This window comes from Lepisma saccharinum, chromosome 8, assembly GCF_977018435.1.
Source record: "Lepisma saccharinum chromosome 8, izLepSacc3.1, whole genome shotgun sequence".
Taxonomy (NCBI): domain Eukaryota; kingdom Metazoa; phylum Arthropoda; class Insecta; order Zygentoma; family Lepismatidae; genus Lepisma; species Lepisma saccharinum.
Window position 1 is genome coordinate 57,824,968 of NC_139236.1, and position 17,089 is coordinate 57,842,056.

General features: G+C 38.8%; 1 protein-coding gene across 3 annotated transcripts in view; it reads left to right on the forward strand.

Moving 5' to 3' along the window:
- Positions 1-17,089, forward strand: part of Brd8 (Bromodomain containing 8) — an 82,245-nt gene that overhangs the window by 42,666 nt on the left and 22,490 nt on the right. For 2 of the 3 annotated variants that reach the window (XM_083126695.1, XM_083126696.1), the window contains exons 10-11: positions 8,233-8,442; positions 15,285-15,425. In XM_083126695.1, the coding sequence (XP_082982821.1) occupies positions 8,233-8,442; positions 15,285-15,425 (351 nt within the window). The remainder of the gene's footprint in view (positions 1-8,232; positions 8,443-15,284; positions 15,426-17,089) is intronic. The other variant, XM_083126697.1, reaches the window with a different exon arrangement.

The window sequence follows — 17,089 nt, forward strand, 5'->3', positions numbered from 1 at the left end:
CAAAGAAAATTATCCAGTGGCGCCAAATCACATAAGCTTTTGAACTCATTGGTAGTTGCCAGATATTGACTTCCACAGAGCATGAATGACTGTAGCAAGTTGTCACAATATGCACAAGTTGTTCCACTGTATTTTATCCATGATTGCATTTGTCGTGGCCTACAGCTGACAGATGATGAACACTATATGTCAATCATAACTGAACAGTGAAAGTATGTCTGTATGTACATGTGGCCAGAAATGCATGCTTGTGAAGCTACTTTTATGAACAGAATAAGGATGAAAACTGAACAATTCCATGCGGGGCAATCCATTTCAAATATCTCACTATCATTCTATGGAAAATCATATTCCTGTCCTTATTCATTTGATTGTCATTAAAAACCTCTCTCTATGTAACTTTTGTGCATATTTTTTGATTCAGTAACACTGCGTGCTGTCCTTTCTTCATTATTTCCATATTTGGTTTTCTCTGCCCACTTTTGTACACCTGTAGTATTTTTGCCAACATGTACGTAACAAATTCTTTGCTGTTGATCTGAAAGTTTCAAACTCCAGTCTACATCCTGCATAAATATAAAGATAAGCAATACTGTATGTGCTAATTTGTCTCCACTGAACATTTAAATTTGCCACTGTCACTGAAAATATCAGCAGTTGGTTTAAATTGAGTTTCCACATGCAGCTGAGTTGCACAGTGTATTACCAAATTCCTTGCTGAAAACATGGCATTGCTTTGAGAATCATTTGCAAGACAATGCACGTGGTTTAGTGATGAGTGACGAATTTTGTAGCAGTTTAAGTGACCAATGGAATGATTTATGAATAAATATATCCTGAAGATTATCTATATACATGTGTTTGGCCACCAGAAACTTGCGCAAAAATACGATCTAATTGTAAAGAATCTACAACTTCAGTGTCCAAAAAGTTATGCACCATAGTCTAAATCACAGTATTTGTTTAATATGTCCCGTTGAGTTCGGCATAGGTATGTAGGAAGCTGAATCACTGATTGTTGAGCATACAGGGAACATAATCTGGGGTTATGGCATTGCATTCGTCTTCGATGTTGGTGTGGAAGTGGGCCAGATCTTCACATTGTACATCTGGGATTTTATATACCCCTAGGGTGCAAAGTCCAACAGATTCTAATCCAGTGAGCTTGGGTCCCATTCAGGTTGTCCTTGTATGATCAATCCATTGTTCCTGAAATGTGGTATCCAGCCACAGTCAATTTTGTAATTTGAGCAAAGGTACATTTCTGTGTGGGCACGCTGTATTTCTATGTATGGTATTCCTTATAGGTCTGGTATTCAATGTATGAGGGGCAGTCAAATGAAAACGGAACACCTGCTACAAAGTGACAATGGAGTTTGTTTTATTCAAAAGTAATTGCCACAAGTGTTAAGACATTTATCCCACTGGGAGACGAGATGATCAATTCCAGTCTTGTAGAAGGAGGTAGGTCGCTGGCGGATGCACCCTCACCCACTGTTGCACTTCCTCATATGAATGAAACCGACGTCCACGAATGTCTTTCTTCAGGTCACCAAAAATGTGGAAGTCACAAGGGGAAAGATCGGGGCTGTACAGAGGATGTTCAAGCGTTTCCCAGCCAAATGTCTGAAGCTTATCCCTCACCAGATTGCCAGTATGGGGACAGGCGTTATCATGCAAAAGGATGATTCTGTCCGACAGCATTCCAGGGCATTTTGACTTTATGGCACGTTGGACGAGGGTCACTATTTATATTTTGAGCCTTGGCAACACTGATTGAAGTTAGGCGCGATTTGACGTTTGCACAAAATCGTCTGGCATTATTGACCATAACGTACTTCAAATGTTTTGTCAATAGCTTGATTTGTGTTGTTTATGTTGCCTTGGAGATTGCGCGACAACAATAAAATGGAATTAACTCGTGAACATTTTCATGCGATGATTTTTTACGATTTTCGACATGGATTATCAAGACAAGAGTGCATCGATCAACTTACTTCCACATTTGGCGATGAAGCCCCATCCTTTGCCACTGTGAAACGCTGGTATAACGAATTTAATCGTGGCCGCCATTCGCTCACCGACGAGATTTGCGGAGGTTGTCCAAAATCAGTTGTTGTTGAAGAAAACATTGATGCTGTGCAAAACCTAATACTGCAAGATCGTCATGTGACATACCTGTACTGTGAGATTGAGGCAACCATAGGCATTAGTTCCACCAGCATATATAAAATATTACATGATCATTTAGCTGTGAGAAAGGTATGTTCTCGTTGGATCCCACACAATTTGACAAAAACTCAAAAAGACGCTCGCGTCAATTGGTGCAAACAAATGCTCAATATATACAATTGTGGTGCTTCAAAAGACGTATGTAAGATTGTAACAGGTGACGAATCATGGATATATGCATATGAGCCGGAATGTAAACAGCAGTCGACTGTGTGGGTGTTTCAAGATGAACCCAATCCAACAAAAGTTGTTCGCGCTCAAAGCACATCGAAACAAATGGTCGCCTGTTTTTTCGGGAAAACTGGTCATGTGGCAACTGTGCCTTTAGAGGAACGTAGAATGGTCAACTCTGAATGGTACACAACAATTTGTTTGCCAGAGGTCTTCGGTCAAATACGGAAAACAAACAAACGCCGTCGGATCATTCTTCATCAAGACAATGCCAGCTGTCACACATCTCGTCTAACAACCGACTTTATGAACAGTCAAAAAATCAAATTGATGGGTCATCCACCGTACAGTCCTGATTTGGCACCCAATGACTTCTTCTTGTTCCCGAATGTCAAGAATAAATTGCGTGGGCAACGATTTTCGTCGGCGGAAGATGCCGTTGATGCGTTCAAAAACCATATTATGGAGGTGTCTCAAGAAGACTGGAAAAACTGCTTTGAGAAATGGTTCGAACGAATGCAAAAGTGTATTGACCATAAAGGAGAATACTTCGAAAAACAATAAAGCAGTTTTCAATGCCAAATTCCTGTTTGTTCATTGTTAGGCTCAAAATATAAATAGTGACCCTCGTAGTTTCTGCAACATGGGCATAACGCTGCACATTGATTGTGGCTCCACGCTCTTGGAAGTCGACAAGCAGAGGGCCCATGCAGTCGAAGAAGCTCATCATGACCTTACCGGAACTCATATGGACAGCTTTGGATTTCTTTGGCGAGGGAGAATCGACGTGTTTCCATTGTTAGCTTTGCCGTTTGCTCTCGGGCTCAAAATGGTTGCACCACGTTTCGTCCCCTGTGACAATACGTGACAGAAATGCATACCGCTGCAAATGACTCAGACATGCAGTCATTCTGTCAATCTTTTGTCCCTCCGTCAGTTGATGCGGAACCCACTGCGTGCAAATTTTTCAGAACTGCAGGTGATCTTTGATAATCTTTGATAATGGCATGCACAGAGCCATGACTAATGCCAACCTGAACACAAATTTCTTCCTATGTGATTCGTCGATCTTCCCGGATCAGACCATCGATCCTCGCAATCACATCAGGCGTAATGGCTCGATGGGCCTGTCCCGGGCGTGGATCGTCTTGCAATGATGTGCGTCCTTCGCGGAATCTCTTCTGCCACTCGTGCACACTTGTCAGAAACATGCAGTGTTCGCCATATACTGCAGACATGCGACGATGAATTTCACGTGTACCAGCACCCTCAGCCACCAAGAAACGAACCACACCTCTCTGCTTTTCTTTGCTTGCCTCCATTTCCAATGCTGGACGAACACACTTTTCACTACGCTCACCTCCTGAGCAATGACGAAGTAACTGTGTGGACCTGTGCGTTTTCACTATGCATTTCTCCTACCCTACAGATGGCAGTAGCGATATGTAACAACAGTGTTGCCAACTTTTGCGAGGAATGTGTTTTATGGTGGGTGTTCGGTTTTCATTGACTGCCCCTCATAGCAATATTTCCTATAAAGATGTTCTATTTCCAGAAAAGCTTTCTTGAAAAGAATGAGGAATTATTTTATAGACACTAAATAATATCGCAAGGAAAGCAGCAATTACAATGACTACACTATTGATGAGCTGTTAAAGAGAGCATAATAAAACTTGAAATAAACCAGCATGGGTGCAATAGCTTACATGCCTGTTTGTTGTTAACAGTTGGGCTGAAAAGTTCGTAGGCTGACTCATAGATGGCGTTACTAGAATTAAATCCATGTGATTTTTACTTAGTACTAACCTTCAAAAGATACGTGTATAAATTTCACAGCTGCCGGATAATTAGTTCGTGAGATATAGCATTGTGAGTGAAGCAGCTTTTGTTATTGTGAAAAAATGGATAAAAAAGAATTTCGTGTGTTAATAAAGCATTGCTTTTTGGCGAAAAAAAATACTGTTGAAGCTAAGGCTTGGCTTGATAAACATTATTCGGACTCTGCACCAGGAAAATCAACCGTTGAGAAGTAGTTTGCTAAATTTAAACGAGGCGAAATGAGCATCGAAGACGATGCACGCAGTGGACGCCCCAAAGAGGCTGTTACCGACGAAAACATCAAAAAAATCCACAAAATAATTTTAAATGATCGTAAAGTGAAGTTGATCGAGATAGCTGAGATTATTTCATAGCGTTTTTGGAGCGTTTAAAGGATGAAATCACGAAAAAACGGCCCCATTTGAAGAAGAAAAAAGTGCTGTTTCATCAAGACAATGCACCGGGTCACAAATCAATGAAAACGATGGCAAAATTATATGAATTAGACTACGAATTGCTTCCCCATCCACCATATTCTCCAGATCTGGCCCCCAGTGACTTTTTCCTGTTTGCAGACCTTAAAAGAATGCTCGCTGGAAAGAAATTTAGCACTGATGAAGAGGTAATCGCCGAAACTGAGGCCTATTTTGAGGCTAAAGAGAAATCGTACTATAAAAATGGCATCGAAAAATTGTATGACCGCTATAATCGTTGTATCGCCCTCAAAGGCAACTATATTGAATAATAAAATCGAATTTTGTCAAAAAAATATTTTTTACTATGTTAGCCTACGAACTTTTCAGCCCAACTGTTATGTCTGTTTTGGAATTGCAAGAGAAAGTTCAGTACTTTCATCCAAATTTCAGACACCACCAAACTGCTTGATGTATTGGAAAAAAAAAATGGAGTAAAAGGCATGTATATACTGTGGCTGAGCCGAAACAATGTATCAGTATCAGAAAGTATCGGTTCAAATTTAATCACTGATACCAGCCTATTTTTTCAGACTCCAGGAATCCTGTTCAATCTGCAAATATGTCGCATGATACTTTCACAGTCTAAATATTCTGGAAATGATGCAAAATACATAACTTCCATCATTTTGGGGAGAAATGGTATTGTGATTAAATAATTATAACATGTGAAATTATGAATATTTTAAAGCAAAACCATGGTAGAGTAATGTGTTAAAATTTATAAACATTCTGAACTATTTTAAATTCTTTCAATTTCAACATATCAACATTTGTATCAGTGTGAATTGGGTATCAGTGGTATTGGGTCAAAGTGGTATTGGCTAAAACCTACTATATACATATTGAAGTGAGAATTAGGGTGGAAAATTACTCTGGTCGATATTTTGAGGATAAAGTTCGGATGTTTTCAAATCAAAAGGTATTTCTGGAAGTTTTTTGAATGTTGATCACGGAAATAACATCCACTTTTTCCCATCATGTCAGAATTTTTCACAGTTTCACGTTCAAAATTCTAATATTCACCATTACATTACATTTATTACATAGCGCAACATAAGGGAAATTTCGGTTGTTTCCAAATCAGTAAGTGATTCTGGAAGTATTTTCAATGCTGATCATGGAAATGACATCCATTTTTTCACTTCCCGACAAGATTTTTCATATTTTCACAATTAAAATTCTCATATTCACCATTATTACATCACATTTATTACAAAATGCAACAAGATATATTGATACAAGGGAAATTTCGGTTGTTTACAAACCAATAAATGATTCTGGAAGTATTTTGAATGCTGATCACGCAAATGGCATCCATTTTTTCCCATCGTGTCAGGATTTTTCACAATTTCACAATCATATTCGCCATTTCATAACACCTATTACAGAATGCAACAAAATAAATTTATAGAAGGGAAATTTTGGTTGTTTACAAACCAGTAGGTGTTTATGGAAGTATTTTGAATGCTGATTTCGAAAATAAAACTACATAATCAAAGTCCATACAATTTTCATGCCAACGTGTTGTGTGAAGGTGGAAGGTAGATTAAATGCACAGAATTCTACATGCATTTAAAGTTCAAAATTAGAGGATTTATATTGTAGAAAATCAATATTTTACCACCATCTAAACAGAGCCATCTATTGGGGAAATAATGGAACTACACATTTTATTGTGAAGTTAAGGCAGTTAATATATTGCTGTTTTGTGAAAAAAGACTAGACATGATGGGTGAAAATGGATTTAAGTTTTGGAATCAACATGCTGAAATTATTCAGAGACAACAGTCATTGGTGAGACATCGAAACCCATGTCGACCAGTGTTATTGGAATCTCACTTTGGTCATTGACTAGAAGTAACCTTCCTTGCAGCAAGGAATTTCACTGTGATGTAAATATCCATTTAGCAGTGAAAGATACAAAATGTGAAGGGTTGTGACACGATAAACTTGTCCAGCTGCCGAAGGTAACTCACCAAACATGCCTAGATCATCTGAAATATTTTGTAATTTGATTTGATTTGATGTTTTTTAAGTCCACTTTATGCACAGTAAGGCTAATCGGGACTGGGCCTACAGTTTAAAGTGGGATCCGAACCACTGTGCCTCCACCAGGTTTTGTAATTGATTGATGGTGTGAACAAAGGAGGATATGAATCCTGAGAGAAATTTTATGGTGTAGGGTTGTTTCAGCTGATTGCTTGGAGAAAGGAGAGGAATAGTTTTCTGCCTCCAGTGAATGGATACGTGTTGTGACACAAGCCTTGTTTGTCACATGAATATTAGCCCTATGCATTTCTTCTGGAAGTAATATTCTATCCGATGACTGAGATTCCTTGCTATGAGGAATATTACTCAAGTCAACAAGGAAAATGAGAATCCAATGGTCTTCAAAGTTCCATGCCAAGTTTCACTTTCAATGTATATAAACTTGAATTTCCTGTGACGCGATTGTGCATACATTGATTAGTATGACAAAGCGAACAAAATTCTTGTTCTCTTTGAATATCTCTTTCTAACCTCTCTAGTTGAGTTGTTTAATATGATGTTGGAGAGTCAATATTTGAAGTTTGGGCAAGGGATGAATATGTGTGTCATAATATCAGATTCATCCTGTTCGTCATTGATCCTCATCATCAAGATAGCCAAGAGTGGATTGGTCAGTATTACATACAGGATGGGGCAGAAAAAACTGATGATTTTTAAAATGACATATCACAATAAATAAAAAGAGTTAGTCTTTATTCATGTTCCAGCCTTACAGCCATATGTATGCCATTATTATTGAAGAAAATTATGATTTACACCAGCATTAAGTGCAGAAAATGGCACCCATTTGAACAATGAAAGTGTGGTACATTGTGTTCCACTGCTCCTTTGTTACAGCTAGTGAGGAGTGAAATCCCCACGACCTCATCTCCAATGACCACACCAAATGATGCAATAACAAAACAACAATCAGCAGTTTTTTTCTTCCACAGAAAAGAGAAGTTTCAGCGACCGACTCCATCAGTGTGTGGACCAAAATTGGCGCCATTTGCAAGATTTTATTTTCCGCGCTTAAAGTTAGTGTAATAATAATGGCATACATATGGCTGTAATGCTAGCACATAAATAAAGACTAACTCTCTTTATTTACTGTGTTATATCGTCTTAAAAATCATCAGTTTTTTTTTGCCTCACCCTGTACATACTGGTTAAAGTATAAGTATCATTGTGTTTATTCTATCATCCATTTCAACAGATCATCATTCATCCTCATTCTTGCAATAAAGCCAAAAGATGGAAAAGCAGCATAAAGATTTCCAAGACAGAAATCTGTAAATATCTTGCGAGAGTTTTTGTGCCGTAACTACCTTACCATTATGTGTGTGTCACATTGTGCACCAAGAAACATAGCATGTGTGTCTGAGAAAACTGCTTGTGCATTTGATTTTGTCATTTTGCTTGTGTGTGTGTGTTCACATCTGTCTGTCTCTCTCTCTCTCTCTCTCCCTATTTGCAATCTGCAGCAATGTTGTGTTTCTTTGAGCAGGTGCACCCACGCTTTCCATGTTGCTTGAGCTTCCACCCAGTGTTCCAGGGAAGCCGCTCCCCGAAATCCCAGCCATCATGAAGGCAGCCACACCCACTGTCCCAGCAGAGAAGAGACTGGAACCTGTCCCAAATAAGAAAACGCTGCCTCTCCCCACAGTCACATCCAAGGAAGAGACTGTTCTCGATTCCCTTTTGAATCCCAAGACAGGTTAGGTATTTACTTCACCCTGCATGGGAATGCTTCTGTTTTGTGTTGTTATTGGTGATAGTGTGTGTGTGTGTGTGTGTGTGTGTGATACTTTTCTTTTTGTGTATAGGTTACCAAGAGGAACATGATAAACTCACTCGCAAAAGCCGAAAAAATGCATAAAACTGCCAAAATTCGAATTAAAACTTGTGAAAAATATAACAAATTTGTTATTAAAAATTGGACATGTATTTGTTGACATATGCACATTCTGTGTTTGTCATGTCTCTAAAACTGCTTTGTATAATACGTTGCCTTGTAATGAAGGAGCTTTGCTATAGTTTCAACTGTAGGCTCATTCTCAGTTAGCCTCTCTGCATAAAGTAGCTGTAAACAAACAGATCAGAAGAATCTGATTGGCTCTCTTACTCACTGAGCACCATAAAAATAATACCAACTGATCCAGCATTTCTATTTCTTTATATTAGTGAAGTTTGATATCGTAAATTAAAATCTTTGTACATTTGAACACTGATGCAAGTGGATTCTTATCATACTTGAAAAAAATCTGAAAATTATCAGGTCCAAAATCAATAAGCAAATCTTTTTTACTACTACAAAATTGTGTATAAAGTTTAGCTCCATTCACAAATAATTTTCATAACAGTATTTTCATAATACATTTTATTTTAATTCTAAATATTTTCTAATAAACATATGCCCAGAAAGCATGTGGTTCTAAATTTGTAGTGGATTGAGAAACTAAGCATGAATATTTGGTGTTCAGCTTTGTGTAGCTTTGTGGAAATGGAAGACCAAAGAATTACTGAAAAATCATATTTGCAATGAAAGAATAGAAACACCAGGAGTATAGTACTATAAGACTTTTACGTGATTTTTCTTTACTTGTATACATTGCTTCTTGCCGGCCCCCATGGCGGAGTGGTTAGCACATCGCGCTACGATACTAGGGGTCCCGGGTTCGAATCCCGGCCTGGGCTTGGATGTTTGTGAGTGTCCATTCATCAATTTCATCATGTCATCACTCATCTCCATCTTCGCAAATCAGCCAAAAGTGGCACAAAAAGTGAAGTAAATATAAAGCAAATCAAAATCAAAAAACATTGCTTCTTAATTCAACTGATACAACTGAAATTAATCAGTACACAATACTAAGTTAATAATTTTTATTGTTAATGAAGAGATTTTCTTTCGAGAGGTAACGTTACTTGCATCATCAGGGGTCACACTAACTGACATTAACTCCAGAAAGTTCGAAAACGTGAGAACCTCTTGAGCATTTTTCACCAGGATAGCTTGAAAATTGATACCTATAGTTGTACGCAACACTGGCTATGCATTCCTAAACATGGATCTTTATTGCTATAGGTTCTCAGCTTTCCATCTTTTGCTATTCCTGTGCAAACCCAATCCTTGTTTATGTGGATTTTTGGAGTGATTAATTTCCATTTAAAAACTAGCAACATGCTTCTGTACTTGTCACATACACAGTAGGAAACAATACATTTAACTATTTACTAATTTCAGGTACTTGATTTCATCTTGTCCGTATTTATTAGTGAATTCATCATTCTTTTGATAATGTATTTCATTGCTAGATGCAGTCTTAGTACCAGTAAAGTAACTAACAGTGCTAAGAAATATGGTCACTTACTAACATATGATGCTTTATTAACATCACATTTGCTTCTTAAGAAAAGTTTATGCAAAAGAAAAGTTTATGGAAGGGGAAAAAATAAATGTCTCATGTTGCTTCTGCACAGAATAATCAAGTCAATAGCTGATTCTGCTCTCCTGCTTTACCTTCAAGGAGTGGGTATTAGCGATTGGTCAGATTAATCTGCTATTTCAATAAGTAGCCTGTAATGTAATGCATAATTCTGCCATTTTGTTATTATTTTTATGGATATAAATGGATAGTTCATGCAGAGTAAGTATCTCTGAATACACAGTGTGTTTCTTTTTGTAAGGCAATATCTGTTGAAGTCACCTCACTACATACAGCATGCTTCAAAATGGTTTGAACGATAAGAAACCTTTCCAGGAGCGATAAAACTTTATCAACAATTAAAGTTGTATGTAAATACTTTCAACCATATCCTCGAGTTTTGTTTGCAATGGTCGTAGTAGTTCCAAATTTCTCCACTAGGTGGCAGGGTGATAAGTTCCAAGATGGCTGCCTGTGGTGCAGAGAAAGCTTTTTGCGTCCTACAGTTTCACGTTTGTCGGTCTATTGTTAGTGTTCAGCGTGAGTTTCATACAAAATTTCGTAAAGAACCACTATCCAAGAACTCCATACGTAAGTGGTATGATAAATTCAAGACAACGGGATGCATTTGCAAAGGAAAATCGTCCGGTAGACCATCCACGTCTGAGTCAGATGTCGAGAGAGTTCGAGCTAGTTTTCAACGCAGCCCCCAAAAGTCTACAAGGAGAGTGAGTCAAGAGCTAACAGTGCCTCGAGAAACTGTTTGGTGCGTAGTGCGTAGGTGTTTAAAGATGTATCCCTATCGAGTGCAGTTGTTACAACATTTAACACCTAATGATCATACGTCCTGCAAAAAAAATTGTGAGTCATTTCTAGAGTTATGCAGTGGTGATTATGATTTTATTGACAAACTTGGTTTCATTGATGAGGCTACATTCCATGTGACAGGAAGAGTGAACAAGCAAAATGTTCACATCTGGGGGACTGAGAATCCTCGTCAAATCGTTGAAGTTGTGCGTGATTCACCGAAGACTAATGTGTTTTTCGCCATTTCATCTACCAAAGTGTACGATCCGTACTTCTTTCACGAAGAAACTGTGACTGGACAAACATTCCTACACATGCTTACTACAAATTACCTTAATAACAGACTGCCAGACTGCTGGATTGGGCGATCTACTCAAAATGATCAACAGTTACTATGTTGGCCACCAAGATCCCCGGATTTAACACCCTGTGATTTTTTTCTGTGGGGACATCTAAAAGACATTGTGTACAAACCTCCTCTACCTGCAGATGTCAATGAACTGAAAGAGCGCATTACTGCTGCAGTGCAAACTGTTGATGCAGACATGTTGAAACAGGTCTGGGCGGAATTGGATTACCGAATTGATGTATTCAGGTAACAAAGGGGCTCACATAGAACATGTGTGAGATACTGTGTTCAATTTTTTACAGTTTTAGGAATTACAACCTTAGTGACAATGAAGTTCGACCAGTCACAAATATAGGAGTGCGTTGTGAAAGAAGGAGAACACATGCATATGCTGAACATATTTTATTCAGCAGGCTACATGGAACAAAGGAAAACATAAATTTCCACTGCAACGCAGCAATGTATGGTGTCCACACAAAATAAAACATTTTCGTCCATCTACACGTGACATTGAAGTTCGACCACTGTTAGAGGGGATCCTGTTTACCATGGTGTGACGCCGCCCCGTCGACGAATAACTGTGGCAATGCGTCGGGGCATGCTGCGGACGAGTCGTTCAAGGTATTCCACATCGATGCGGTGCCATTCCTCCTGCAGGCAGGCAATAAGAGCAGCCACTGTCGTGGGTCCCCTCTGTTGCACACGTCGCTTAAGAACACGCCACACATTCTCAATGGGCGAGAGGTCGGGACTCGATGGTGGCCATGGCAGAGTTCGCACGTGATGGCGAGTCAACCATTCTCTTGTCAGCCACGCTGTATGAGGCCTGGCATTGTCATGTTGAAAGATGAGATGCCGCCTGTGGAACAGGTGCCTTCGCACTGTGGGAAGATGCCGCTCCAGTATGCGTGTATAGGCATGTGCATTCACAATGCCCTCACAGACGTGTAGTGGGCCAACCCCAGATGCCGTCATGCATTCCCATACCATCACTGATGCAGGTTTCTGTACCCGACGTGCATAACATTTTGCTTCATTCTGTTCCTCCTTCCGACAAATGACTGTTTTCCGTATTTTCCCATACACAACATTGAAAATGGATTCGTCCATCCACAAAACCCTGTTCCACTGCCGAAATGTCCATCCCCGGTACATTCGTGCCCACCGTAGTCGATTGCCTTTGTTCAACATGGAAAGGAAGGGTTTACGTTTCGCCTTGTACACTCGGTAACCGCATCGCTGTAGGTAACGGCGAATGGTTCTGGTTGACACTTCAATGTGAAAGCGTTTTCGAGTCCTCAGTCGTAATTCGGCCACAGAAACATGATTGTTGGTCTGGATATAGCGCATAAATATCCGTAGGTCACGCACGCTCAGCAGGAGTTTTCGACCGGGGGCCTTACCTGGCTCTGTAGTACCAGTATTTTGGTGGTGTTTGATGATGCAGTGGACGGTTGACTTCGGTAAGTTCAGTTGGCGCCCTATTTCCCATTCACTGAGTCCATCCCGTTGCAACTCCAGCACTCTTCTCCTCACGGTGTTGTCAATAGGTTTGCTCCTGGCCATGGTGATAATGCACTGCGGTTCCTCGGTGCACAGCACGCGCTTATATACGGCAGACTCCCTTATCGTGTTCGTGACGTCATGCTTCCGTCGAATGCGCCACTATCTGGAATTTGCCGTATGGTTCTGGTGCCTGGTCGAAGTTCAATGTCACGCGTATAGTTCCCCGTTTTCGTTCTTTATGTGACCTTGGGTGCAACATTCTGGGATCACGATTCTTGCCTGCTCACACGCCTTCTCTTACACACATGCGTCACTTCTGCGGGTCACCCATTCCACCACCTATGCCTCTGTGCATTTAATCACGTATTCCTTTCTGGTCGAACTTCATTGTCACCAAGGTTGTACATGTAAAATTTAAAGCAATTTGGATGAAAAATAAAAAAAATATAAGGAGTTGAAATCGTTCACATCATTTTGAAGCAGCCTGTACATTAATTAAGAATGTGTCAATGGCAACAAGTTTTTCATGTAACATTTGCCATTTCATGTTACATCAGTAGAATATTGATATTGGTGATATTTTTTTTATTGGCTTCTTTATCAGTATCAGTAAACATTCATCCCTACTGTTTATGGACATGTGTATATATGTGAATGTGTGATTTCAGTACCATTTTAACATTTGATAAGTTTGTGTTTCCGGATTTTACATTTTCCCTCATTATACATTCAATTTAGTTGGTCCCAACATAGCAAAATGGTATAAAATGTTCCTTGAATTTAAATTTCCTGCATTTCAAGTTTTTCAGCTTGGTTCCCTGAAAAGCATAAAATCCAGGTTCCACTGTATATGCAGTCTTCTTCTTATTATTATTGTTACTACTAATACTATTATCGTTTTATTATTATTATTATTATTATTATTATTATACCCAATGTAGCAGTCCATGATGAACACTTTTTATCCTTACATGTAATCTCAATTTCTTTTATATGTATCTATTTCTTACTGTTGGTTTTCTGTTACTAACAGCATTAGTATGTGTTCTTCGAAAACATAACAATTTATCTATGTTTAAATTCACAGCATAAACTGAAGTGATTTTTTTTTTCTTACACAATTATATAATAATTCTGTTTAGCTTGCAGAACCATAATTTATTTGTCACCAAAATTGATAAGTCAATAATTGGTTTCTTTTTTTAAGAGTTACATGGAATTATTATACAAGGGGCATGCCATATTGATTTACACTTCTTTTTTTTCACTGAGACACAATAGTTACACCTCAGTAGATATGTCCACCTTCTCAATGTAGTCTCCCTTCATCTTTATACACTTACTTCAGCGATGTGGCAACTTCTCCAAACCCTCCTGGAACCACTTTGTTGGAGTGTGTTGCATCCTGTTCGGACATCTGCTTGCAGGTCCTTGACGTCTGCGAAATGATGTCCATGCAGAGGTTTCTGAATTGGGCTTTGGTCTCCGGTTCATGGTAATGGAGCCAATTCTCGTCGCCAGTCACATGTTTGGACATGAAGCCTTCTGGATTCTGGTTGTGGCATTGCAGGAGATTCTGAATTACGTCCTCATGCTGTTGTGTCTGTGCTGCATTCAGAGCTTTGGGAATCCACCTGGCAGACACCTTCCCCAGTTTACGGTGTTTATGCAATTCGATGCAGGGTGATTCTGGTGAGTCCTGTGGCCACCTCCATTTCCGAGAAGGTTATACACTTGTTCTGAATAAACCGCTCCACTTGTGAGGTGGTGACTGGCGTCGTCATTTTCCTTCGGGAACTGGTTCTGTTGGCCTGCCCTGTTTTCAGCCATCCACCCAGTAGTAGCACACAGTTTTTCATGACGGTGCATGCTCTCCAAACACTGCTACCAATCGCCTGTGAATCTCTGCTGAGGTAACACCCTACTTCCACAGAAACCATGTCATCCAGCGCTGTCCCTGCTGATGGCTCTCCATGCTGTCCGTGCACATACTGACAGCTGTTGGCGAAATGTGCTGTGGTTCACAGGTATTACACCCCTCTGTCCTGTGCTAACACCTGGCGGCAGACCTATGTACTACCTATCAGCGACCGCTATGACAAGCCAAATGGCCAACCATAGATAGTGGGAATTTCGAAAGTGTAAATCGATATGGAACACCCCTCGTATATTTGTGCAAGAATTGTTTATCTACTTCTGTCAACTCTAAATCAATGCAGTGAAAATAATCTTGCAACACACAGCACCTATGAAACACTGAAAACATTACTAAAAACGGCTTTGGTTGATCAAAAGGGAAACACTAGTCTAGCTTTCATTGATTAATATAGCACTTACTTCTTTGTAGAGAATGTTCTTTTATTTATTTCTAAATACTTAAATGTTGTAATGGTATGACACAAAAAAAAAAATAAACGAATGAATACTCCTGACAGTCCACAGCAACTAACTTTACTGTATTTTTTATAATAGAAACACCTACATTGGTGACCTCAGTAAACATCACACATCCACAACATGAGGAAATAAAAGTTCAGAAGGAAATAGAGTCAGATGAGGTTGTGGAAGTTGTGGAGGTGGATAGAATTGATATTCCAGGAAGGAAAGAAGCAGGTATGTACTTCTTGCTTGCACATATGTTTTGCTTGTATAATGTATTCCCAATTTATAACAAGCAAAAATGATAAAATTTAAAAACAAAACTCTCTTTTGATTATGTGTCAGGATATACAGTTGTATCTTGCTTCCTTTTTTCAGATCTTTATTTGTAGTTGTAACAAAGTGATGCATAATTGTTAAAAACAAAGTGATGCATAATTGTTAAATAATGAATTCAGTTAATAATGTTCTGCTTTCTTATTTTCTGCTCTTATCAGTTGCAGTACTAACAATGAAGTATGTAGTATGTGAATGTTGTCCTTCCTCTGAATTCATTGCTCTCTAGAAATGGATGTGGGCTTCAAAGCAACTGCCAGTCACATCCTATAAATGGTGAATTTACCTCAAAGTTGTCGTTTTCTGCTAGCTTCTTGTTATTTTCAATTGCAAACTTGATTTTTTATTTGTAAAACTGTATATGTTAAACATGAGAGAGATAGTTTGTGTGTTGCGAGAGAGATGAGGGATTAAGTTTTGTGGTTGACTGACAGAAAATTCAGCAAAACCTGTGAATATTAATGGAGTTTTAACTATTTTGAAGGAAAAATATTGTTCGTTATTTTACGAAAACGTGTAAGTGCCAGACACATTTTCCTGTGTGCTGTTTATGAACTACTATCCTGCAGATACAGAGACATAAATCTTTTTCACATCATAGCTGAAAGTTACGGAAATCCGTGAATGAATAAATGAAAAAAAAAAGAAAGAATTTTACCATGTCAGGTATGAAGCAGTTGGTATTACCGCTAGTGCCATTTCATCAAACAAATGACAAATATGTTCATAACTTTGACATTGAAATATTATTATCATGTAATTTTTTTTTTCCATTTTTCCTGTGAATACTGGGTTTGTGATGAATAATATCATTTCCACATATTCTGTAACTAAGAACCTACTTTTTTTTTTAACATATACTCCATTTTGTGTGAAAATAAAAAGGTTGAGAACTTGCCCACATAGAGACCACCTGCCCCCTGAGTGGCTACCTGCATCAGTGTTGCTCACATTTTTATGGAAATTTAAAAAGCAAGTTCTGATAAACCAAGCGGGTGATTCCCTTGCTAGAGGCCTCAAACTTTTATCTATAAAACTGCCATTTACTTAAAGTTTGTCTTGAAATTTTGAGTGCACATACCTTGAACAATGTAAAACAGGATCTAACCCCTCACAATAGGCTTGGACTCTTCCAGTGACGTTCATTTGTTTTGTTCCGTGACAATTCATCTCGGTAGTGTTGGCTCGAATGTATAGGGATTACAATGTACACAATCGAAGAGTGTGTGATCCTCGTTCGTAAATACTGGCAAACTGGTTCATTTAAAGCATGTCAAAGAGCATTTCAGACTGAATTTTGTGTGAGACATGTACCTTCAAAGTGGTGTATCCAGAAATTGGTAAGAAAGTTAGAGACAACGGGAAGTCTTGTCACACAGCATTCAGGAGGCTGGAAAATGTCTGAAGAGACAAAACAGGATGTAAAGGAGCGATTACTGGCATCACCATCAAAATAAAATCATTGCAAAGACTTTCCCAAGAAACTAATCTCCCATATTACACGTGAAAAAAAAAAAACAACCTACTACACGCTTACCGTGTGTCATGTGTTCAAGAATTGC